At 36.2% G+C, this 27,163-nt stretch overlaps 1 protein-coding gene across 1 annotated transcript; it reads right to left on the reverse strand.

Moving 5' to 3' along the window:
- Positions 1–3,068: 3,068 nt before the first annotated feature.
- LOC588899 (CMP-N-acetylneuraminate-beta-galactosamide-alpha-2,3-sialyltransferase 1) lies at positions 3,069–26,691 on the reverse strand. The gene is made up of 5 exons (XM_030992252.1): positions 26,532–26,691; positions 23,983–24,091; positions 10,247–10,356; positions 8,792–8,904; positions 3,069–6,643 (listed from the first exon to the last, which is right to left on the reverse strand). The coding sequence occupies exons 1-5, from the start codon at positions 26,675–26,677 to the stop codon at positions 6,429–6,431; spliced, it is 693 nt and encodes a 230-aa protein (XP_030848112.1). The 5' UTR covers positions 26,678–26,691; the 3' UTR covers positions 3,069–6,428.
- Positions 26,692–27,163: the final 472 nt, after the last annotated feature.

Genomic DNA, 27,163 nt, shown 5'->3' on the forward strand with positions numbered 1-27,163 from the left:
GAATTCAGATATAACCAAATAAAATTAAGGGGGAAAAAATAATGTTAATTTGATACTTTTATTTTTATGATTTGGGCAATAGTGCACTATATGGCAAATTTGCAACATCATATTCTGATCATTATGTTCTAAATATCATTGTGAATGTAGTCTGAAATACACTCAAATGTTTAGTAACATTTAATAACATATATAGAGCTCACGTTTACTGATTCAGTTTGAAAGGAAAACAAGACACTAAGAATATTTAGTGATTCTAAACTATTACTCTCTTTCCCATCACTATTGGGAGACTCAGTTTTAAATGTTAAAACTTTAGTTTTTAATTTTTGAATGTGCACACTCCCTTTATGCAAAAATTGATTTAACAAAATATTAATCATAAGTTTTAAAACAATAGAAGAAAATAGTGTACACAATGGGAGCTATTAACAAAATATTTGCAGCAGATACTAGGCTATTCATTATAGAGCAAAAACTTGAATATTTTATCCTCACATTCTGAAAAAATGGAAATACACTATGTACATATTTCAAATACAATGACTAGTAAGAAATATCTGAGTATTCTTTGACTCAAGAAACAGAAAATGCAGGAGCAAGATAAAATTCATTAAAGCTAATTTTCTTCCGCCAATCTATGGCAATACTACACTCAAAACAAACAGCAAGCAAAAGAACAAGACCTGTATATTACTCATTAAGTAAAACCCCACATGCGTATTGCAATTTAAGTCAGGTTAAAGATGAAGTTGAGTTCTGGTCATGCGATTGCATTGTGAAAGAAACGGTGTGGAATCGACCAGAAAAGGTTGATCATCTAGCATATAAGAATTTGTGTGTATTGCAAGGTTCTGGAATCATCAAAATGATAAGAAATTTGGCCAAGTCTTGGTAAAGTTACAAACACTGCACACAAAAAGATGTATATGGGACTACACGAACACGTGGCGTAAAAATCCTACCCCCAAGTTTTACGATGTTACATGACATATTTGGAATATGAAGGCATTTAAGAGCCATGCTTTTCAGGGAACATGTCTTATCTGATGTTCTTCCACACTTGCATAATAAGAATGATAACGCTCAAAAATTATTTTTCACCTCTTCCCAGAACTCAACCTTCCCAGAACTCAACCCTCTCTTTAAACAAAGGAAGAAAAAAAAAGGCTAGATTAGACCTGGATGTAACTTCCTTAGATAAACTGAACTTAAAGACCCTGTCGGAAGTGAAAAACAAATTAGATAAATTTTACATCAATGGAAAGCTTATGAGCCAAACATTACAATAATATCAGTAACATGCTTTTTTAGTGTTTGTCAAGGGAGTAATAGCCCTCTAAAAATTCGAAATCAAAAGCTTTGAAAATCAGAAGTTGTCGACCTAAAAACTTGCTATCAATTTGATGACATCATCTTATGTGAATTACACATAATTATTCAAAATGTCTTTGCATTAATTAAGGTGGCTTATTGCCTCAGTAATATAGGCGAGCAAATCAGGTCCACATGTTATGTTGTCTCCATAACTAGAGCAAATGTGACCACTGTTATTAAACCCATAATTTGGAGATGTGCGGAAAATGTGATATCAATTTGATTTTGTGCAAAACTGAAAGGGAATTTATTTTTTATTCCTTTATACATATTCTACATATATATTCATTAAGCTTTCCATAGATAAGATGTATTTTCATCGGATAGGGCCTTTAAGGCTAAGCTTCAAACCACAGTCACATTTGAATTTTAGTAGAACATGGGGCTAACAGTTTATGTCAATTAACAAAAATTTGCTAAGAAAGGCATTATTTCTCATACCTTTTGAAACAATATGGTATGTTATCATTACATAACTATTCACCTTTCATCCTTCCTTGGGGCATCAACATTGACTAAATTGACTCTATATCAAGTGTGGAGTATTCTTTTCAGATAACGTTCTGTGGCTGTGGGCACAAAGTGACATCATGTTTCTAGATTCCTTTTTAACTAAAAAATTATCTGAAAAGCTAAAATAGAAAATAAAAATAGTGAAATTAAAGGCACATTTTATATACCTTTTGGGATCTGTATTTCTGCAAAGAAGGGGAGAGGGACACCTAGGGGTCCCTTTCATGCTTTAGTTAATGTGTACTTTACTGTATAACATACTGGGTTTTCCAGGGGAGGGACAGTGCCCCCATACCCCCTTTCCCCTGAATCTGCCAATGAATATAAAAGTCCCTTTAACTTCTCTTATCATATTGGAGTGGGGAAACTCTATCAGGGTGACATACCTCTCAGCTGTAAGAAAGATAGTTAGACAGCATTCTCAGACAGACAGACGTTTAGAGCCATTGAAAAGTCAACTTGATAAGGATGATATCACCCAAATAATGTCTGTTCAGAGCCAGATGGCCGTCAACCCTGTTATAAGATGAACGAGTTACATGGAAATGCCCTCCTGGCTCCAAAGACATGATATCGTCTGTTTGGTGCAAGAAGGGAATTGGCTCGTATTAGTTTATGCATAGTTAATGCCCTTCTGGCTCTCAACAGCAATTCATACATAGAGAGAGCGAGCAAGCAACTATTAAACTCTGTCCAAGAATTGGCTTTCCTGCATAACTCCAGACTTGGATTTCTTCAAGACAGCAGTGGATATGTTTCTATGGATCACTTGTCTTAAGTCCCAGCTAAGGGATTTTCTGTTGTTGCAAATTCCTAATTTGGGGTTTCTTTAAGATAACAGTGAAGTGGATATGTTTCTTATGGATCCGTTGTCTGAAAATCTTAAGCAAAAGGTATAATTTTCTGATGGCCATGATGGTTAGAGAAGGTAAATAATACCCAGCTGGGAGGCAGTGACCCTTAATCATATAACAGCTGAGTACAAGCCTTATGAATGGAACTAGTGAAAAAGAGAAATACATGTATGCTCTGTAGTGCATGCCTTACAACGTAATAAGAAAAAAAAAGGCCAACATTTTTAGGAACAAATTATGCCCCCCCCCAAAAAAAAAAAAAAAATGCTACATGTACATCCTATTCAACAATGTGTGATTCTATAAAACAGACAACATATGATATTGAGAATGTGGTATAAGAAAAGCAAATCTTATTGCATGGAATATACAGTAACAGCATTACATGTTTCTCCAGTACTGCAGTCTAAACATATAATCTCAATAACTTGGGAGTAATATGCTTTTATCTAAAATCAAAATCATCTACAACACTTTGCATTATTGCTAATCAATTATTACATAAGACAAAGCAACAATAAGTTTTATAAAAAATACATTTGCAAATGATGTACACTATTACACAGACAAAAACTGAATTAACAAAAATCTGTGATTTGTTTGCACAAGCTTGCTTTTTCAAAAAAGTTGCAAAAGTAATGAATCATGAAAATTGCAAAAAATATAATATTTAGTGGTTAACTAAATTCTCCATATATCTTGAAGACTATTTACAAATATATTTATATCATTCCCCCAAATTTGATGATAATTAAACATGTTGAAAGAGAATTTTATTTAACAAATTGAGAGAAATTGATTGCCAGTATATCATCTACATGTAGGTTGCCTGGCTGACAACACAAATAAAGAGTTTAAGTGTAACAATCAATCCAAAAAATAAGTTGTGTATCTACGGTAGGTAGAATGCATAGAATCAACCTCATCAAACTCTACCTGGCATTCTATAAATCAACAATAAAGGACTATGAAGCAAGTAAAGGATTACATAACTCCTGAATAAAGGGGGCGCGCACAGAACCCAAGTCAGGCCTGGATTTGGTGCACACTCTATTCTATTGCAGCTCACTGGGAGTGTATTTAAACTGCAATATCTCTTTGTAAAAGAAATATTTGAAGCTCATAGTTCGACCACAGTAATGCGACATGGAACCCCTTACATCAGGAGCAAAACATGTTTTGGAAATTTGTACACTTTAAAAGAGAGAGAGACAGAGAGAGAATTTTGCAAAGATGTAACAAAAAAATAGCTGGATTAGATTTTACTAAAGAAATTTGTAAACTTTCGTAATCAATAACTCATATATTTCCTCCTATATAATGTCACACATTAACTTTGGTTTGCTAAACATACTTTCAAATGCATTATTTGGTGTAAAAAACACAAAAATGAAGACTAGATTAAGTTGCAATAATAGCATTAAGCTATGCACCTTGTTTAGGTGGATTATATCAAGCCAAACAAACTTTGCTTATAACTTGTTTTATTTTGCACCAAGTATCTTTTGCAAAAACAAATCACAAAGTGAGTCAAATTTTATGACAAGTGAGCTATCATTTCTTCTCATTAATAATAGCTACACATATCATGCTTTAACTAAATTTAAACTAATTTGCACCAATTTTACATTCTAAAAATGATCTGAAGCTATCCTAATCATTCTAGACTGCTTCTCATATTCCATATGGTTCCTATCAGGTTTGTCAAGTTAAAAACAAATCTGCCAGATTCACATAAAATGCCTCATCTTTTAATACCACTGTGACCAGTGCATAAATAAATACACAAATGCACACCAGTGGAACGGCAGATGCTTTGGTCAAACCTGACAGTGAGACATGAATTTGATGACAGATAGACTAAGGAATTCCACAAAAGATATTTCAACTATATCGGGTTATAAAGAATATATAGTTTAATGAAATGTAGTGGCAGGTGATGATGCATCCAGAACACTTTCTGGGCCTCGTAGCAAGAAACTTGCAATCAATCACAAAATGGCAATGGCCAATCAATATCATTGTTGCATGCACAAATTATTCAAAAGGCTGACCATTAACCAATCAAGATTGTTGCTTCAGATTTGCAATTGATTGCAAACCTTTGCGTTACGGGGCCCAGAATGTTATCGTTATCTATGTTGGAGCACCTTGAATTATAATAACAATTCTACATTTTGTGTTCTGGACAGGTCTTCATATGTGCAATTATATTTCCTTAAAGGGAAATCCAACCCCTGCAATGTTAAGTAGATTTGTATGAAAGCAGAAAACTAACTGAAACAGAATGGCAAAAGTTTGAAATAAATCTGACCAATTAAAAAAAGTTATGAATGTTTGGAATATGAGATTACTAGGTCAATTCTATGCGAATCTCGAATTGGTATTTGGTTAGTGGATTGTGACATACACGTAGGACGTGGATAACTCTCCCATTTCCCATGTAAAAAAATATCACTAATTTATGTTTTTCTCGTAAGTTCCTTCTTCCTTGGGGCACTACTAAAAATATATGATAAATAGCATATTATTATAGGTCCTCTAAAAATAAAAGACCCTTCAGAGCCATGACTGTTTGAAAAATGTAGAGTTTAGTCATTCTATATGTTGGAACAGATGGGAAAGCAGTCTGGCACTACATCACATTGACATTACCGCTTCAGCCAATTTGAAGTGCCCTAACGTATTGTGAATTTGTGATTACAACTTTTATAAGATTCATATTACTTTCTTAGATTAAATTGAAACTTTTATCAGTTTGCTTCTCTGATGTGTCTGCATTCGTTTAGAGTAGATGTCTATTTGGGTTGGATTTCCCTTTAACTACCTGATCTAGATATAGCAGCATGTAGATTCCAACAATGTAATTTCAACAGATATGTACATAACTTTTATATTGGAATGTGTGTACAGATTAAAAATAGTACTATATATGGCACAAAATATTGTATTCTATTAAATTAATACAATTTGATAAATGTAATTCTACTGCTTGATGTGGCAATATGAGCTACAAAGGATACTTTATATGTTGCCTTGACAATCATTTAATTTGGGGTTGTGTGTGCTACTGTATTCATTTTCAGATAATAAAAAATAATGTCCATCTATGCTGTGTGTTAATGAGTTACTTGATTTTTAATGTTGACGTACATGCTACTTCAGTGTGCGTCAAGGTGATATTAGATTAACAAAGATATTGTTAACTATTAACAATATCACGATACAGGGTTTCAAAGAAGTTTTATACTGTGTTATCACCTGTAGTAAAACAGAACAAAAAACACAATTTTTTTTGTTGGTAATTTGAACAATTCATTGTTCAAGTAATTTGACAGATTGTGTTTTGATCTTTGTAATGGAGACATAAGTTGCACAAAATATCAACATTTATATAATTGAAGTCAACTTCAGAACAGTTTATGTGGAAATTCTTTTCCACCATGTAACTACCAATTTATCATAACATACATGATATCAACAATTGAATAATCTCAAAAGGAGATGGTTTAAATAGAACTCTAGGAAAACAAAAATAAGTCAACACAGTGAATAACAATTTGTATGTGCTGATCGTACATAAATATATCCAAACGAAAACATATTCAAGTGTGTTAATAAAACGAGGCAAAATATTCATGAGTTGTTCAAGGGCGAGCGCCTAGGCTATAGTCATTATTCCCGTCATAAGTCCCTTTTGAAGAAGCGAATAACGCCTTCTTCGTGCAGTTTGTTCCAGAGTCCCCTCTCGTTGTCTATATCGTGAAGAGCGGTGGATTTGTCGGTGTGGCTGACGAAGGCCTTGTCGTAGTAGTGCAGCGTGAAGCGCTGGTCGTAACCGAACCCGTAGATGGTTACTTCATCGCATACATGGACAGCGAGCATTACCACTAAGGCACCTGATTATACAAAAATACACAAATGAACAAAATATTAAAAAACATGAGATGACTTTTTTGAAGAAGATTTTTTAATTAATATTAATTTAGAGAAGCTTGCATATTTGCTAACATTTCATGCACTGATCAAAGAATATCTTACAATTTCTTGAAATTTGATCAGCTTAAAATGCGAAGAAAAACAATATATTGGCAAAAAGGAATGAAATTATTGAGATAGGAGGTGGTAAATTGCAGCATATTTAAAATGAGGTAATGTGTATTTAATACTCTTCACATTTCTCTGCTTTATAACGCAGAGCTCAGTGAATGCGTCCAGGACCATTATTGCACACAGTTCTTTTTCCTTTTTTCCCCTGCATCATATTCATATATGAACAAGTCTTAACCGAATCAAGCTTAATCCGCTAGACAGGACCGGCCACCATTAAACCATACCAGTATATTTTTAACTTTTAAAAACGAAATTGAAAGACAACTGAAGGTAGAGTATAGAGTAGAGTATGTCGCCTGTTCTAAAAGTCTTTGTATACACGGAACATCTAGAAAAGAATTCTAATATACTCCTCTTCTACAGATTATTGAATGGTACATTTATGCTAAATCTGTCTCGCAGCCTTGGTTAAATCATATATTTTTTTAAGAAATAAAAAGGAAAATGCATATATAGCAATACTATACCAACATATCAAAGGTATTAAAGGATGACACACGATTTAGCATGGTAAATGTGAATCATATTATATACGAAGTGAAAGCAAAACATAGGAAATTGTGTGGAGAAAGATCCATTGGAGCGTTAATATATGGTATTCAATCTACTTGAAGGTGTATGAAGTACATTGCTATCACACATCTACACTGTTTAATACAAGGCACCTGCTGAAGCGTCTTATTGGTTGACATTTGGATGCAACACAAGCCTCTTCGCTGAATAATTCATTTTATAGCATGCTCTTTACAACGTACATGTACATGTAGATGGGCATCACTAAACAAGTGCCATTTACAGTCTGTTTTCATACTACATGTAGATACCGGTATATGAGATAAGATCAAACTTATATACACCTACAGTTGGGTCGGTAAGATTACATACACCTGGTAGAAAAGCAATACAAAGGTATACATTATCACAACTTCACTCAATCCTGCCACTTTGTCACTCCAGGAAGATAGAGGTCTGTTTAATGTATAATATATACAGTACATCACTAATCACTCTGAGACATTCATGTGACTCCTGATCGCAATGAGTGCAGTTGTGAAAATGTGAGTAAAATGTTTTCCTCTAGGTGTATGTACATTTTCAGACCCAACTGTACTTGTAATAACAAGGAATTTGTCATGAATATGTTTATTGTAAACACATACAATTGTACTCTGTGATTATTATGCTTATTACAGTGCCTTGCTAACCCTCTTTGGGCGGATGTGTTGTCCATTATAAAAGTCTGAAGTTTGCACTAGTATAGTATCCTCTTCCAATTATTGAATACAGCATAAGGATTAGCCACTTCTAGCTGACAAAGCACAAGTGACCTATGAATATCCTGATGTTTACATGAGGGAGAGGACCCACTTTTATGCATTTTAGAATCATCACTGCCAAAGTGATGGAGGTCTTGTTTGCCCTCTTAAAAAAAATACTTCCACCTATGTATCAAAGAATGTATCACCGATGCGTAAATGAATCATGATTACACAACTTTCATGAAAATTAACCAGCAGTCATCTCAATGGGTTTTTACAGTTTTGCACCAATGGCATGTATCTATCTCTGAAGTGGCTTACTATATGCAAGGGAGAGTTCACAACAGCCTGCAAACATGATGTGTTGTAATTCTCTCATGCTTACAGTATAAAACTTGCATGCATCTTGACTACTGAGAAATCCTCAAAAGTGCCAGGCATGTATCACAGCTAGCGTGCTGAAATCAGATTTCAACTGTTCTATCCACTCACTATTTTCTCTCCATTTTCTAGCTATTTTCTCGCTCTTTTCGAATACTATGGCATTCCATGTCTTTTCAAAGATAAGACTTGCCATTTTCTTGCTAAAAATCCTCTGTTTTATCATAATTAAAAAAGTTTCTGCATCTGTTATCATTATAACACATAGAAGTACATGTACATAGAGTCACATACCTGTGGTAGGTCTATGTGATTTGCCATCTAAGTATCTTGTAAAGACATAGCGAGAGAAATCTGGATGCAAGAGCTTGAGCCTGGCTGGTGGTATGGGCGGTTTCTTCAGTTTACTGTAGAAGGGAAAGAAGTCAGTACAGAGAGATGAGAAAGGAGGCAAAGAAAGAAGAGAACAGAAGATGAGAAGAGAGAGGGGAAAATAGAGGAAATGAGGAGAGAAAGAGAATGCTTGAAGAAACGGGGGAGAGATAAAAGAAAGAATAAGGGCCAGATAAAAGAGAAAGAGAGAGAAAGAGAGAAAAGGAGAAAGCAAAGGAGAGACAGATAAAACAGAACACAAAATACAAAATTAGTGTTGTCAACAGAAAAATATATTACACAACTAGCTTATCTGAAAAGAGTTGATACACTGTTTAAATGCAACATGATAATGATAGCAGTGGTGCTTTCTTATATATTGTTTTAAATTACATACTCAATAAAAGAGGTCATTGAAAGGACAGGATCTGACAATTTCGGAGGCAACACACTGCGCTATAACTAAACTAAGAAATCACTCTGAATGATATTTCTTGAAAGTCTTTGCGATCATGATGATAGCAACTCTAGGGCATATTTAATGTCATCTCTCATATTGTATGAATTTCTTTTGCCCACAACCAAGAGAGTAGGGGGGGGGGGGGGTGGGGTGTCTTTCTTTGGCAAAGGTCCAATTTTAAGGGTAAAAGAAAGTACAACAATCACTGGAAAAGTATGTGTATTGTTTATTTAGAAGGAATAAAACAAAAAAGAAGGCTCAGGTGAAATGTACATACATGTACATGTACCAATGGTCGTACAAGTTGAGTTAACCCATGACCATGGCAGGGCTTGAGGCCAACATGCACCAGAGATACATTTATTTGTTTAAGAAGTAATATATGAAGCTGACATTTGAACATAGAATACCGGCAAAGAACCCTTCATATTTAGAGCATTGTTTCCTTTCCTCCATCGGAGCATCTAGGCTACATTGTCTCCTTTTTGATAGTGATGTTTTTACATTATATTTTGATCCAGAATGCTAGGAATAACACATTATACATATACATGTGAAGAAAAAGCAAAACTCAAAGATTTTAGGTCTGTTTCCAATGCAGTAAATTGTGCAAATCTTGAATAAGAGCGGCTTAATTGAAACTATAAAATCGTGTAAAAACTGGCAACTTTTTAGTCAAATTTAGCAATTTCCTTTCGCACTGGTTCATTTATTTCAAGCTTTGAAGGAAAAATAGAAATCTATGGACTGCTATGGAACAAAGGCAAAGCATATCCAAAAATCATTAGAATAAGGCAGAGGTGCTAAAAATAGTGGGCCAATATGGTCATCCTATCCCCTTTCTGATATCACATTACATGCATGTACAGCTGTGCTGGCATTCCTGGTATCCTATTAAAGCATAGAGTTACACTTACAATTTTTTTCCTTTTTGAATGTAGATGGGTGGCGACTGGCTGTTGTTGACAATACTCTCCATGTAGTCTACGTCATACTGTTTGAACATTGTGTACACATACATTGCTCTCTGTAAAAGAAAGGTAAAATGAGAGAAGAATAAAGTAAAAAATACAGATTTTATATTTTTACTGTACACATACAGTGAATCTTGTTCTAAATGGGAGATGAATGTAAGAAATATATGAAATGTAATCTCAACAAAATCAATATTTGAAATGACATAGATATATTTATGAATTTTAATGAATGCACATTGCACTTTGTTGAAAAAAAGGAGATATGAATAGTCATGAAGTAAAGCCTCAGTCACAAATGCCATTACGAACTGCTACATACGCCCTACGAATGATTTTCAGACAATGGAAAAACAGGGAGATTCGTACGAACGCATCGATAGTACAAACCTTTGTGACAGTAGCTTTAGGAACATAATTCAACAAATCGTCTACTAGATGCAAGAAGGAAGTTACGTGTCATACACATGTACAGTTAAACTCAAATAACACCTTTCTGGCTCTGAACACTCAAATTGTAGACCATATTAAAAATGCTGATATAAGAATAATGTGAAATAAAGAACAAAGTGAGTATATGAACATGAGTATTAAAGCCATCATTTTCATTCGTGTCAGATTGAAATACACATGTACATTAAACAGTGGAAATCGAATAAAAGGCATACACTATACAGAAGTAGAGAATCACAGTAACACTTGAAAATAACACACATTGACCTTTCAAATCATCTCAAATGAATCACATTTTCAAACATTTCAAATTCCAGAAAAGTATCTCCTTTTGCCCTATCAAAGGAAGCTACTGTTATACATATAAAGGGGTACATGTAATTTTTATAATATTTTTTATAAACATAAAAAATGAAATAAAATAGCTTGCTTGAAGATATCTGCCCATATTTCTCTTTCTTAGAGTGCACATATTATTTGTAAATGTTCTATGTACACTACAGGAGCTTAAAGCAAAAAAAATTATGAAATTCATGAGCTTTTTCGTTTTGTGCAATACTGTAACCAAAAATAAAGGGGGGGGGGAGAAAAAATCCAAGCCCATTGCCAGCTTCCCCTGCTGAACCCATGCTAGGTCACTTCATGAATATGTTTGTGTCTTATGCTAGGAGTCCACTGGGCCGGCGCCAGTTGGTGCCAGTTTGCGCCAATGCAATTTACTTTGGCGCCTAGTGTCGCCAATAAGGTGCCTAGTGGCGTGTAGTGGCTCAAACTGCCTCCCAACTGGCTCGTGGTGGCCCGTAACGGCGCCACATTTGAATGTGGCGGCAAGAAAATTTCAAAATGTTTGAAATTTTCGTCGCGCCACTTGCATCGAGCAATCAACGCCAAGTGTCCGCCAAGTGGCACCAAATGGCGCGAACATATCGCCCTTTGGCGCAAACAATCCGCCAATTAGAATCCACTGGAATGTAATGGCGCGCGCCAAGTTGCGCCAATGAGATTTCGCGCCACATGGCGCCACTTGGCGCCAAGGGGCACCTTGTTTGCGCCACTACGCGAGCCAAACGGCACCCGATTGGTGACTACTTTGCGCCAAATGCCACCTGGTTGCCCGCCATTCGGCGCCACTTGCCGCCTATAAAAGCAGGGCGCCATCGCAGGGCGGCATCGCAGGACGCCACAACTAGGCGTTGTGGCGTGCGCCTGTAATCCTGCTAAAAGTGGAAGTTACAAACTGATTCAGCCGAGAACGCAGGTTCGAAACTGAGTCACGTCTTTCGGATGGTGACGTTAAAAGTCGGTCCCCAGACGTAAATAATCATATCTGATTGATACACGTCTGTAAAAACCCAAATACAGACACACACACACACACACACACACAGGACTTTCTCACAGCGATGGCGGCAGTTCTCCAAGCTCCAGGGATGAGGTTGTGCTGGGCATCCTCCTGGTCCAACATGCGGACGTCCAGTGCCTGATAGCGCTTCCTGATGAGGTTGTGCAGCATGACGGCATCTTCAACGAGCAGGCGGACTGTATCTGGTTCCTGTCTCATCTGGCCAAGGAAGCACTGGAACCGCAGAGCCAGAATGCCAAAGGCATTTTCAACCACACGCCTTGCCCTGGACAGCCTGTAGTTGAAGATCTTCTGCTGTTGGTCCATGTTACGACGGCCATAGGGCTTCATCATGTACGTCCTCATGGCGAAGGCATCGTCTCCCACGAAGAAGTACGGCATAGGGTGCTCTTCATCATCATGGGGAAGAGGAGCTGGATCTGGGATGCCTAAAGTGCCAGCTTCAATGCACTCCTTCAGTTCACTGTTGTTGTAGATCTGGGCATCAGACTGATGGCCAACCCCACCCACATCGATCCACATAAACTGGTACTTTGAATCTACCAGAGCCATCAGGACAACCGAGAATTAGAACTGCTTGTAGTTGAAGTAAAGGCTGTCTGATTTGTTGGGCTTCTGGAGATGGATGTGCTTTCCATCATAGGCTCCCAGACAGTGAGGAAGATTCCATCTCGCTTCAAAATCACCTGCAACCTCAAGCCAGCCTTAATTGGTTGTGGGGAGGGAGATGACTTCTGCAGCATACTCATCCACTATCGCTCTGGCTACATCAGGGACAAACTTCTGGATGGTTTCCTTGCCCACCCGGAAGTTGTAAGACAGCTCGGCATAGGTGGCCCCAGTGGCGGATGGCGCTGGAAGACGGACAACTTGAGACCAGGGGGAATGGCCTTCCTGAAGTGGGTGTCCTTCTTCTGCAAGTGGGGTGTAAACCTGACCAACAGGTCATCAAACATCTCTGGGGACACCCTGGTGTAGTTTTTGAACTTCCTCCTGTAATTCTCCCTCAGCTCTTCCATCAAAGTGTGGTACTGTCCACGTTCGGCCCTCAACTGTGGGTGGAGCATGGGTCTAAACCACCAGTTGTGCTTCCTTTTCTTCTTAGGAGGCTCTTCTTCTTCAGGATTGGCCAGCATAAGTTGATAGGCAGTGGCCACCTCAGCATCTCTCATCATCTTCTGATGGAGCAGCATCATCACTCCAACATTATCAAAAGCCTCAGACATATAAAAATTGTAAATATTTAGTAGAGATGTTGTTCATACAGCAGCTGAGGAGGGTCCGAACCAGGTAGCCGATGGCCGGTATTTATATAGTCGGCAAGTAGCGCCAAGCGGCGGCAAGTTCAAACCAATTTGGCGACCTTTGGCACAAACTAATCACCAAGTGGCGCTAAGTAGCCGTCTATTGGCGCGAATGGCGCCAACAGGGTGAATTTTGGAATCAAATGGCCGTGAAATGGCGCGAACTGGCGCAACATTTTGGAGCAAGCCGGGTGGCATTTGGCGCACGCCATATGGCACCCAGTTTATTCCACTTGGCGACACATGCCGAGCGGACATTAATTCGGCGCCACAGCGAGCCACTACGCGCCAATCACATAATCTTTGGCGCGAACTGGCACCAACTGGCGCCGGCCCAGTGGACTCCTAGCATTACATTGACCAACAATAATTGTAAGATTTTTATACGTGCATCAGGAAGAGGTAATTTCCCCAAGAAATTTAAAGCCCACCACAAAGTTTTAACACTTTCTGACTAAAATCTGTTTGTTGAAGAATTTGCAATTTCATTTGATGTGAACATTCAAAGCTCTAAAATCTCAATGATCAAGGATCTGAATAGTCATATGATTAATACAATTGAATTGAATTGAACTTTATTTCATTCATCATAAAAACATCACAACAAACAATATAAAATACAAAACAAAGCTTACAAGTTAAAGAGAAACATTTACAATATAAATCAACAACAAAAAATATGGTAACCCGACACAAGCTCCGCCGACGATTGCTCCGCGACATTTACTCCGCAAAACGCGACTATTGCTCCGCGACATTTGCTCCACGACATTTGCTCCGCCGACAATTGGTCGGCCAACATTTGCTCCGCCGACATATGCTCCGCCGACATTTGCTCCGCCGACATTTGCTCCGCCGACAATTGCTCCGCCGACAATTGCTCCGCCGACAATTGCTCCGCAAAACGCGACAATTGCTCCGGTGACAAATGCTCCTCGAACGACAGTTGCTCCGCCGACATTTGCTCTGCCGACAATTGCTCCGCCGACAATTGCTCCGCAAAACGCGACAATTGCTCCGGTGACAAATGCTCCTCGAACGACAGTTGCTCCGCCGACATTTGCTCCGCCGACAATTGCTCCACCGACAATTGCTCCGCAAAACGCGATAATTGCTCCGGTGACATTTGCTCCGCCGACAATTGCTCCGCCAACAGTTGCTTCGCCGACATTTGCTCCGCCTGAAGCGACACTTGCTCCGGTGACAATGTTGATGATAATAATAATAACTAGATTTGTAATACTTGTTTTGAACAAGTATAGGTGGGCTGGTCTAACTAAAATTTGAGACAAAATAAAGGGCAAATTTAAGATAGCTTATTGTCTCAGCTACAACATACTCGAAGTTCAGCGTAAACGAAGCTAAAACGACGAAGATATTGCTCGCGAAAGACGGGAATGCAGAATCCAGTTTTGAGAAAAAGTCATGTCCCATAGAGAATACACGCAAAAAGAGATAAATTGACATGCCTCCTTTAATCGCAAAAATACGTCATGATTCCTTTGTCGAAATGAAAAATCATGTCAATTGCATTTGTAGTGAATTATCTCAGCTAGAACATATCGAAAGTTGGAAGAAAATCAATCAATATTTACAGAGATACAATCAATTTTCCAAAAATATGCTGATGTCATAATATGCAAATTGGAATTTTGAGTTCGGAGGCCATTATGATGACGTCATGAGTTAATTGAGGGTCAAATGAGACAAGAAATCATATTTCCAATTCATACTCTACAAAATATAAAACAAAATTTGGAGTCACCTCACATCCTAAAGAGCTACAATGGATTTTGTATAGGCATGTTTTTGCCCATATATGCTATGTATTACAAGAGCTCGCACGCACGGACGTGTATCTTAAACGGACGCTCACTCCGTTATTAATGGTCAGAAATATGTTAACAAGGTATCAAAATGCTTGGGAAAATGTACCAAATATGATGACAAAGAAAAATTGGCAATTCTTTGTTGCAAAATGCCAGAACGCGCGAAAACACGCGAGATTTTTTATAAAATGCTTAAAATGGCCTAAAACGTATGTAAAATTATTTTGAGACTATTTTGAGCATTTTAATATTTTGCGCGCGCACTGACGCGCGGACGTACGCGCACGCACGCGTTTTTTGACCTGAAATTGACCGGACGAATATTGACCTTAATCATGATAAATATGAATCAAAAATGGCTTTTGGTTATGAAGATATATGATCATGAGTTGATTTTCAGAAAAATTTACAAAATGGCGCCTAGATGACGTCATCAGTGAAGGTCATAGTTGAAAACGTTATTGTGTTTTGTACATATGCCTATACATATATGTGTGCCAAATTTGAGCCATTTTCAAGTAATCGTGCTTACAAAAAAAGTGGTTTGAAAAAAGTAAAATAAATAATAAAGGCAATTCTAACGAAATTATAAGGTGTTCTGTACGCTTTACAGCCCACCTGATAATAAAGGCAATTTTAACAAAATTATAAGGTGGTCTGTATTAGATCCAGCCCACCTGATAAATAAATAAAGGCAATTTTAACGAAATTATAAGGTGGTCTGTACGATATACAGCCCACCTGATAATAAATGAATAAATAAACAAATGCAATTCTAACGAAATTATAAGGTGGTCTGTACGATATACAGCCCACCTGATAATTACAAAAATAACATTAGTAACACCACCAACCATAATAATCATTGTTGTCATTATTATTGTGATACTGCTTCTAATACTACTCCTACTACATGTACTAGGAAGGAGGGGAAGAGGAAGAATCTTATTGTTTATTTTTTGTATTATCGAGGGATTCGAGGCATACAAATGCACAGGGAGGTAAAAGAGGGAAAAGTAAGGCGACAAAGAGGGAGAGAGAACGAGAGGGGGTAGCCTATGGCCCGGGTTCAAATTCAGTTCTCTTTAAAGGAAACCAAAACCTTCATACTAAGTTACTTTTATTGTGAAGTTTAAAAGATTAGAATAAAATCAGTGAAAATTTGAACAAAATCAGGCAAGGAATAAGGAAGTAAGAGCTTTTTGAAATGACTAGTCACTAGAGGGCGGTATTCAATTTGATGACATCATCTGTGAACAACTCTCCATGCCTTTTGTACATAAAATTTCACAATTTTTTTGTTTTCTTCGTATTTATTTGTTTTCTTGATCCGACTTCATAACATGTGAAGTAGAATATCATTTTGCATGCTATATCTTGCTTTCGGGGGAGTACATTATCTAAATCACAAGAACGAAGGAAAAACATGAAATTTGATGTACAAAAGGCATGGAGAGTTGTTCACAGATGATGTCATCAAATTGAATACCGCCCTCTAGTGACTAGTCATTTCAAAAAGCTCTTACTTCCTTATTCCTTGCCCGATTTTGTTCAAATTTTCACTGATATTTTTCAAATATCTTAAACTTTACAATAAAAGTAACTTAGTATGAAGGTTTTGGTTTCCTTTAATTTATTTGACCCAGTACTGATGATCATAATTTTATCTACCATGTGATTGCCATGTGTACGCCACACCGAATAGCACTAGCTCACATTTTGTTATTGTTTTTAAGAACTTATTGGCATGCAGCCGGTAGATTTTCATCATGTGTTTGATCTTGTATTGAAAAAAAGATCAAACACATCACCATAATCTACAGAGTGCAACCAAAAATTTCTTAACAATTGAAATTTCTTTCAGGAAGCCTAACACTAAAAGGTGTTTTTGATTCAAAGAGCATCGTAGAGACGACGAACAAATAAGAATAATAATACATTCACTTCTATTTTCCCCGCCAAATAATCTGAACAAAAGAATCAACCGAGGGTAATCAACTGTTAAACGATTTTTAAAATGAGTCCTTGAAAAATTAATTAATACTTCTTGTCAAATATTATTGAAGAACAGCAAAGGCGAATGCGAAAGTCGCTACAATTCAGAAATCATTGCTTGCATTGCTTTTCTCTCAAAATTACCGTGAGATATCAAGCTACATAGAACTATGATCGACACAAAAGATATTGTCTTGAAAACAGTCAGAAACATTAGAACTTGAATGAATAAAACATAATGCAAATGAATAAGACTAGAATGAATAGGACACAAGTTAATTTCTACCATTTAAATCATCCAGTACCAAATACCTGAGCAAAATTCGAACCAGATGCATTTAATGGTAAACTTAAAGACAATGATTCATGACAATTGTCAATTGTCATGAGTTTATCGTCTAGACGTATTGCAAAAGATAATCAGAATAATAATGATCAGAATGATACCTCTACTATAAGGCCTAATTCTACATGTACTATACTACACTAGTGCCATTGTAGATTATGCTGATAATACAGATGATAATAATGATATGATAACAATTATAATAATACTATATACTTACACTAATTGTCATCAAAATCATCATGTTCATATTCATCATAATAATAACAATAATAATGATTATAATAATTACAATAATAACTTATCTTAACGATAATAATCATGATAAGGATAATAATCACAATAACAAACATAATAATTACAAAAATATCATTAGTAACACCACCAACCATAATAATCATTGTTGTCTTTATTATTGTGATACTGCTTCTAATACTACTCCTACTACATGTACTAGGAAGGAGGGGAAGAGGAAGAATCTTATTGTTTATTTTTTGTATTATCGAGGGATTCGAGGCATACAAATGCACAGGGAGGTAAAAGAGGGAAAAGTAAGGCGACAAAGAGGGAGAGAGAGGGAGAGAGAACGAGAGGGGGTAGCCTATGGCCCGGGTTCAAATTCAGTTCTCTTTAAAGGAAACCAAAACCTTTATACTAAGTTACTTTTATTGTGAAGTTTAAAAGATTTGAATAAAATCAGTGAAAATTTGAACAAAATCAGGCAAGGAATAAGGAAGTAAGAGCTTTTTGAAATGACTAGTCACTAAAGGGCGGTATTCAATTTGATGACATCATCTGTGAACAACTCTCCATGCCTTTTGTACATAAAATTTCACAATTTTTTTGTTTTCTTCGTATTTATTTGTTTTCTTGATCCGACTTCATAACATGTGAAGTAGAATATCATTTTGCATGCTATATCTTGCTTTCGGGGGAGTACATTATCTAAATCACAAGAACGAAGGAAAAACATGAAATTTGATGTACAAAAGGCATGGAGAGTTGTTCACAGATGATGTCATCAAATTGAATACCGCCCTCTAGTGACTAGTCATTTCAAAAAGCTCTTACTTCCTTATTCCTTGCCCGATTTTGTTCAAATTTTCACTGATATTTTTCAAATATCTTAAACTTTACAATAAAAGTAACTTAGTATGAAGGTTTTGGTTTCCTTTAATTTATTTGACCCAGTACTGATGATCATAATTTTATCTACCATGTGATTGCCATGTGTACGCCACACCGAATAGCACTAGCTCACATTTTGTTATTGTTTTTAAGAACTTATTGGCATGCAGCCGGTAGATTTTCATCATGTGTTTGATCTTGTATTGAAAAAAAGATCAAACACATCACCATAATCTACAGAGTGCAACCAAAAATTTCTTAACAATTGAAATTTCTTTCAGGAAGCCTAACACTAAAAGGTGTTTTTGATTCAAAGAGCATCGTAGAGACGACGAACAAATAAGAATAATAATACATTCACTTCTATTTTCCCCGCCAAATAATCTGAACAAAAGAATCAACCGAGGGTAATCAACTGTTAAACGATTTTTAAAATGAGTCCTTGAAAAATTAATTAATACTTCTTGTCAAATATTATTGAAGAACAGCAAAGGCGAATGCGAAAGTCGCTACAATTCAGAAATCATTGCTTGCATTGCTTTTCTCTCAAAATTACCGTGAGATATCAAGCTACATAGAACTATGATCGACACAAAAGATATTGTCTTGAAAACAGTCAGAAATATTAGAACTTGAATGAATAAAACATAATGCAAATGAATAAGACTAGAATGAATAGGACACAAGTTAATTTCTACCATTTAAATCATCCAGTACCAAATACCTGAGCAAAATTCGAACCAGATGCATTTAATGGTAAACTTAAAGACAATGATTCATGACAATTGTCAATCGTCATGAGTTTATCGTCTAGACGTATTGCAAAAGATAATCAGAATAATAATGATCAGAATGATACCTCTACTATAAGGCCTAATTCTACATGTACTATACTACACTAGTGCCATTGTAGATTATGCTGATAATACAGATGATAATAATGATATGATAACAATTATAATAATACTATATACTTACACTAATTGTCATCAAAATCATCATGTTCATATTCATCATAATAATAACAATAATAATGATTATAATAATTACAATAATAACTTATCTTAACGATAATAATCATGATAAGGATAATAATCACAATAACAAACATAATAATTACAAAAATATCATTAGTAACATCACCAACCATAATAATCATTGTTGTCATTATTATTGTGATACTGCTTCTAATACTACTCCTACTACATGTACTAGGAAGGAGGGGAAGAGGAAGAATCTTAATGTTTATTTTTTGTATTATCGAGGCATACAAATGCACAGGGAGGTAAGAGAGGGAAAACTAAGGCGACGAAGAGGGAGAGAGAACGAGAGGGGGTAGCCTATGGCCCGGGTTCAAATTCAGTTCTCTTTAATTTATTTGACCCAGTACTGCTGATCATAATTTTATCTACCATGTGATTGCCATGTGTACGCCACACCGAATAGCACTAGCTCAAAAGATTTTACACACTAATATATATATATATATATATATATATATATATAGTAAAGCTACATACACTTAACTGAAGGAAAGAAACCTATAGAAAACGGACTGGATATTATTGAAAATACTATTCTAAACAAGAATGTACTACATGTACTACATTACGTTACAATTTCACGAGAGAAATAGAACTCGAGAGGGGAAGAAAAGAAGAAGTGATGAAAATGAAAGAAGACTAATAGCATGAGAGGAATGAAAAGAGCTAAGAAGACAAGAAAAGGGTGTAAAAAGGAAAAGGAAGAGCAAGAGAGAGAGAGAGAGAGAGAGAGAGATAGCCTTGAGCTTTTGATCGGCTAATGAGTAATAAATGAAACAGATTTTGAGTGGAGTAATTATCTTTCGCCGGAGAACTTGCATAAGGAGCTAAAACTTGATGTTTTTTAAATTAAACATCATGGGGAATAGCAAAAAACGGCTGAGCATTTATTGCACTAATTGCCAGAGGAGCATTCATGTCTTCCACGAGGCCGCACTTTTGGATCAGAGAGCAATTTGTCGGTGGAGCATTGTCTTTTGCGGAGTACTTTTGGGGAGGAGCAACAATTATTGTCGTAGTAGCCTTTGTATTTTACGGGGCACTTTTTTAGCAGAGCAAATGTCGGCGGAGCAATTGTCGGTGTCACCGGAGCAAGTGTCGCTTCACGTGGAACAAATGTCGGCAGAGCAATTGTCGGCAGAGCAAATGTCACCGGAGCAATTGTCGGCAGAGCAAATGTCACCGGAGCAATTGTCGCGTTTTGCGGAGCAAATGTCGGCGGAGCAATTGTCGGCGGAGCAATTGTCGGCGGAGCAAATGTCGGCGGAGCAATTGTCGGCGGAGCAATTGTCGGCGGAGCAAATGTCGGCGGAGCAACTGTCGGTGGAGCAACTGTCGCGGAGCAATCGTCGGCGGAGCATGTGTCATGGAACCAAAAATATATATGAATGTGGAGACAGCTAGGAAAGTCAAGGGCTTTATTGTGCTGCCACCAAAACAGTTATAAAGTATGATAAAGTATTATATTGTTGTTTGAGAAGGTAATTAAAAAAAAAAAGCCTAAATAGAGGGGGGGGGGGGGGGGGGGACAAAAACAAAAACCAGACCGTGTACAGAATCAATCTTTATTTATTTTGTTGGATTAAAAATGATTTATATCTCCTTTTAAAAACGTTATTTGATGGACTAGATTATATATCTTGAGGTATATTATTTAAGTTTCAATGGATTTCACGCTTCCTTGGGAGGGAACGCTAGATTGAAGCCGATACGGCTTTGACTAGGAGGTTTAGAATTCAAATACACAAAAATTCCATTTGTTAGTATTCTTATCATTATTAAGTAACCTTTCACTATTGAAGTTTTCTATTGAAGTAGTGATCAACACCTAATAGGGCATTTGGTTGAGGTGCGGTATGTGAAGAAAAAAAAGTTATGATAATATCTATGATTCTATTGTTATTTGTTCAACATTACAAATACAATTCTTTTTCATTCTTGTCACTCTTACTACATCAAGCGCTGATATTCTCCTTAAACATTTTCATAAATGTTTTCCTATCTACATATAACCATGTCTGAATGTTCCATAAAATATTCCCATCCTATATTCTGATTCAGATTGAAGTTGCAATGAACAAGCTACAAGCATACATGTACACAGCATACACAGTACACTCAATTGTCTCCTTCAATTATCTTCATGAACATCTAATATATCATTGAGGATGGATCTTAATTACAGTGTCCTTTTTTTATCATGTCAATATTCATTTCAGCTAAACACATTCTCTTGTCCCCATTTTGATTGTCTTACAACATACATTGTAGCTCACATTCACATGAATAGTTTCCTGCTCTGACTCATGACTTGAGAACAACTATTTGGTTTCAATTTTTGTTATTGTTCCTGCAAATATTGATTTTAATGAGGGGGGAAATTTCATGCAGTGAGTCAAGTAATATAACCTCCCGGTTTATGGTTACTTTTTTTAAAAACTGTTCAAGTGGTAGATTTCAAACACTGTTAGAGGGACAGTTGAGTTCTTGTTTAAAGACTACATGTAAGTCCACTTCAAAAATAATTTGCTTTTAATAGATGCAGAGAAACAGAGCAAAAACAATTTTGAGTAAATCAGATAACTAATAAGGAAGTTATGAATATTTAAAAAAGTATGAAAAAGTATGGAACAATGGAGATCACTACACAAATTACCAATTTGGTTATCACTTTGTGACGTCAAGTCCTCACTATTTATCAATTGCTTTATTTTAATCCCATTAAATTCCCTTTTTATCCCAAAAAACTTGATTTCCCCATGCCTTTACCCAGGTTATATGATTTGTATCATATTGCTTGCATAACATTTCGCAAAATCATTTATAAGATTTGAAGAATTTATACTATGTTCTGAATGTTTTATATTCATAATTATTGATTTTGTATACAAATAGTTTATCAAAATTCACATGTTTCAAGATTTAACTAGAAAAAAAATACTCTTTATTTGTGCACCCACACAAAAACATACTATCAATATAACTTGGATGCTGGTGTGAAGAAATAAGATTCTAAGGGGGGAAACGGGAAATTTATATTATCAATATAAAGAAAACAGTTAGTGGATAGTGAGGCAATGATGTCACAGACTCATGAGTGAGTTGCCAATTTGTCCTGTGATTTTCAAAGTTTTCCCTGTCATTAAAAATTCATAACTTTCTTATTAGTTATCTGATTTTGCTCAAACTTATTTTGATTGGTTTGTCTGATTTTCTGCTTCTATTGAAAGTATTTTGGGGGGAATGGGTTTGCCCTTTAAGTTAGCAAATGCCTTCAACGTGCATATTTATTGCTTTTATTCTCATTTATGACATTTGTAGTGCCCTTTTAGAACCTGAAATTGCTATGAAGGTAATTTTAGACCCTAAAATGTGTGAAATTTAGATTAAATTTGATCATACTAATTCAACGCCACAAGGTGACCGTTAATTCAATATCTTAATAATAATTAATAACAATACATGGGCCCGGCTGGTTGTGCTTATTACAACCAACACAAAAAGCCAACAAAAAGTCAACATTGGCATTGGCTGGTTCAAAATTATAAAATATTTGTGGGGCCACAAATATTAGAAATATGGATATTTCAGCCGTCTCTGAACCGATTTTGATCAAACAAAGATGATTTTGTCATTTAAAGTGTATGGTCTTTCAAAATTGACACTCAATTTTTCATTATCTCACAAAAAAATATTTGGGAAACCCTCTATACCAAATCTCAACTACCCATTGCTGGATACAACCTTAGAGTATGTTTCAAAGTTAAACTTTTGATCTCAATACAAACAACTACAAGCAACTACCATGTCTCTAAAGCACTCTGCAGATGCATTATTACCTGATTACCAGATTCAGGCTAGATCGCACACAATGTATGCACATTCTCCACTCCTTGGAGAGCATTCCAGCCACATGCCCCTTTACAGTTGCTCACAATGCTGAGCAAAATACAACAACTTTTGTATCCTACAGGGTACCCATTTAAATGGAGAAAAGCAATATTCATGTACACATAGATAAGATGCCTTGCTCCAAGACATGCCGTGCTGCGCTGGGGTGATCGACCCTATGACCTTTATATCTTCGGGTCACATTTTTAAAGCAATTGATTTCAAAACCTCTATGAAAAAAGTACCTACGATACATTTGTGTAAAAATTAAAATTAAATCCATATCGGATATCTATTCAATGATGGCAATGATCCTGTTAGACTTACGTCATCAACGACATCTTGTGCATGCATGGACTCTGGAAAGAAGGTATAAAGACTCGTCTTCACACCAACATCCTGGGCAAAACGACCTGACGACAAGGCTCTGTTCAATCTGAAAGAAATATGAAAAAAGTATAAAAAAGAAAGAAAAAAAGTTTACCATTTATACAGTGGATAATGTGAATACAATTAACAATGTTCTCATTGAAGCGCAGACAGTGTTATGCACAGTATGACTTTAATATCAATTAAACCAAAGCATCTTTTTGATGAGTAGAAATTTCTCCAACTCTCTTCTGATGTGTGTGAAGGTGAGTATGTGTGTGTGTTTGTGCCTGCTCTCTGTCTCTCTGTCTCTGTTCATCTTTCTTTCTCTGCCTCTCTCACTCGATCATACCCCCTCTCTCTTTTTTCCATTTCTTCCCTCATATCTCATACATTGATATCTTCTTACACTTCAATCACAAAAATATCTCATCCAAGCCCTTGGCTGGAGGCTATGCTCAAAGCTAGAGCTAATCAAGAGTGACTTGGCTTTCCCAGGCTGCATCATTTCAGTTCATGCTTTGATTCAGTTATACCGCAGAGCAGGCTCTAAACAACATATTCATGCAATCAAACGCATCGCTGCTCATCAAAAGGGTTCTCTAGTCTGAGTTGTCAAGTGGATGTATAATTGATGTGTAAAGACATCATTTAATACCTAACCCACAATTTACCCATTAATTAACAAATGATCATTTCCAAGAGTGCTAGGTAATTGAAATAAAAATGATTTGGGAGAAAAGATAGGAAGGGAAAGAAAGAGAAAGACAGAAAAGATCAATCGATCGATCGATCAATCAATCAAGGGAGAGAGAGAGGAAGAGAGGAAGAGAGGAAGAGAGAGGAAGAGAGAGGAAGAGAGAGGAAGAGAGAGGAAGAGAGAGGAAGAGAGAGGGGAGAAAGAGACAGAGAAGAAAGAGACAGAGAAGAAAGAGAGAGAGAAGAAAGAGAGAAAGAGAAGAAAGAGACAGAGAAGAAAGAGAGAGAGAGAGAGAAAGAGAAGAAAGAGACAGAGAAGAAAGAGAGAGAGAGACAGAGAAGAAAGAGACAGAGAAGAAAGAGACAGAGAGAGAGAAAGAGAAGAAAGTGAGAGAGAAAGAGAGAGAGAAAGGAAGAGAGAGAGAGAGAGAGGGAGAGAGAGAGAGAGAGAGAGAGAGGGAGAGAGAGAGAGAGAGAGAGAGAGGAAAGAGAGAAAGAAGGGAGATTTTAATGAGTTATACATGACATTTAGAATATGACTGAGATGAGGTCAAAATCCACCCAAGTATGGTTCTGCTTGCTAACTTCATAATAAATTATACAAATGTTTGCTGGACTTGGACTACACAACGTACTGATGCCAAAGAGGCTTAGGCAAATATTTGGTAATTTGCTATCTTATAATAAAGAATCCTGCTTGAATATAAGCAAGTCAAAAAAATCAAATAAATACATCTTTTGACATAACAGTAAATCACACATGGTTTGTGGTTTCATCCTCATAACCCATAACTTCAACCAAAATGTCTTTAAAAACCTTTAAAAGTCTTCTAAACTCTTCTAAACTAGAAACAAAAAACAAAAAAATCAGACAAACCAGTTTAAAAAAACCAATAAGAAAGTTATGAATTGTTAATGACATGAAAAAGTTTGAAAATCCCAAGACAAATTGGTAACTCACTAATGAGTCTGTGACGCCGCGCACGGCAGAGAGGTACGCAGTTTGCATATAACCAAAAATGCATGGCGCATATAACCAAAAATGCACGACCGTGCCATATACCATCTATTGAATATCATGTGACCAACACTCCTCCAATCAAATGACAGGGATCCACGTAGGTGTTGTATAATAAATAATATGCAATACCCGGTAAACTAAATACAGAATATTATGAAAAAAACCTAAGGGTGCATGCAATGCTATTTGCATTCAATGTCAAATTATGGTTCGAGAGCAATGAATGCAGAGTTGCGTCCTTGATCTAACAGTTTCAGAACTGTGATTCTGAGCTAAAAGCATGTTGTATGAACACAGCTGTAGTGCATTTTGATCTTGATTATAAAGTAAAGTTGCATCCACACAATCACTCTCCCACGGGTAATGGAAGAAAAAAAGCCAAACTTAATCACAATCAATAAAAAAATGACATGTGATTGTGATATTGATCTTTAATGAATCAATAACAGCTTGTGTCATGTGACGTATGTGGTTTTTCACACAAAAATGTATCCAGTTAATGATTACGCTTCATGTACTTCATTGACTTTCCCATTTAAGTTTTGTATCGTAAAGTAGCGGTAAAATTAAATTTTGAAAGGAATTTTTTGACATCCAGAGTAAATGAGATTTTTTTGTTGGTTCATTATTTGTATATATGGATAAATATTGATAAATCTATATTAATTTGTAACATATGGTCATAAAAATCAATAGTGTACTGGTAGCTTGAAATTTGGTTAAAATGTACTATGCAAAATCGACATTATCACACAAATCATTTTAAAAAGCATTTTTCTATCTTTACCTGAACACAAGATCATGGCTATCGATTTCTGGGCCGGCGTTGGATCCATTCAAGATGCCCCCACAACCAACCACTGCACAGCGCAGACACTTAGGCCGCTCTTTATCTCCAAACAGAGCTGAGTTGGTGAAGTTTGGATGACTCATAATTCTTCCAAGCTCTGTTTGAAGAAGATGAGAATAAAAAAAAAGATAGGAGTGAGATGACATAATGAGATAGAATTGTTAGCTGAGAGCCAGAAGGGCATTACTCGCATCAATTTGGATAGAGTTGATGCCCTTCTTGCTCTAGTAAAGTGGATAAAAATAATACTGAAGTCAACAAAATGTATTCTTCATCAGTTGACCTATCCTTTGAAACAATGCTACATTGGTCAACCTAGTCTTTTGTCTTCTTTGTGCATGGCTGATCATCAACGAAACGGAGTTAAGTCTTTTGTCAACTTTGTTTGTTGCTATGGCAGGCAGCCAGTGAAAACGAATTTGTTTTATCAAATTATGGAAAATGAAAGCATTACTTTAAACAAACAGAACTTTGTTTTTCCTGATTCATTTTTTTTTTATTGAGGTGTCATATAAAAGGGCAGAAAATGAACTTTCTAGAAATGTGATTTTCTCTATATATTTCTATTA

The sequence above is a fragment of the Strongylocentrotus purpuratus genome, unplaced genomic scaffold, assembly GCF_000002235.5.
Source record: "Strongylocentrotus purpuratus isolate Spur 01 unplaced genomic scaffold, Spur_5.0 spur5_contig_846, whole genome shotgun sequence".
Classification (NCBI taxonomy): domain Eukaryota; kingdom Metazoa; phylum Echinodermata; class Echinoidea; order Camarodonta; family Strongylocentrotidae; genus Strongylocentrotus; species Strongylocentrotus purpuratus.

What these genes read in the sequence shown, in the direction of transcription:
- LOC588899 (XM_030992252.1), bottom strand. Translation starts at nt 26,677, where the DNA reads ATGAGTCATCCAAACTTCACCAACTCAGCTCTGTTTGGAGATAAAGAG. An exon ending in AGCCATGATCTTGTGTTCAG is followed by an intron (nt 24,092 to 26,531) that starts GTAAAGATAGAA and finishes TATTTCTTTCAG; the next exon opens with ATTGAACAGAGCCTTGTCGT. An exon ending in ATTCAAAAAGGAAAAAAATT is followed by an intron (nt 8,905 to 10,246) that starts GTAAGTGTAACT and finishes TCCCTTCTACAG; the next exon opens with TAAACTGAAGAAACCGCCCA.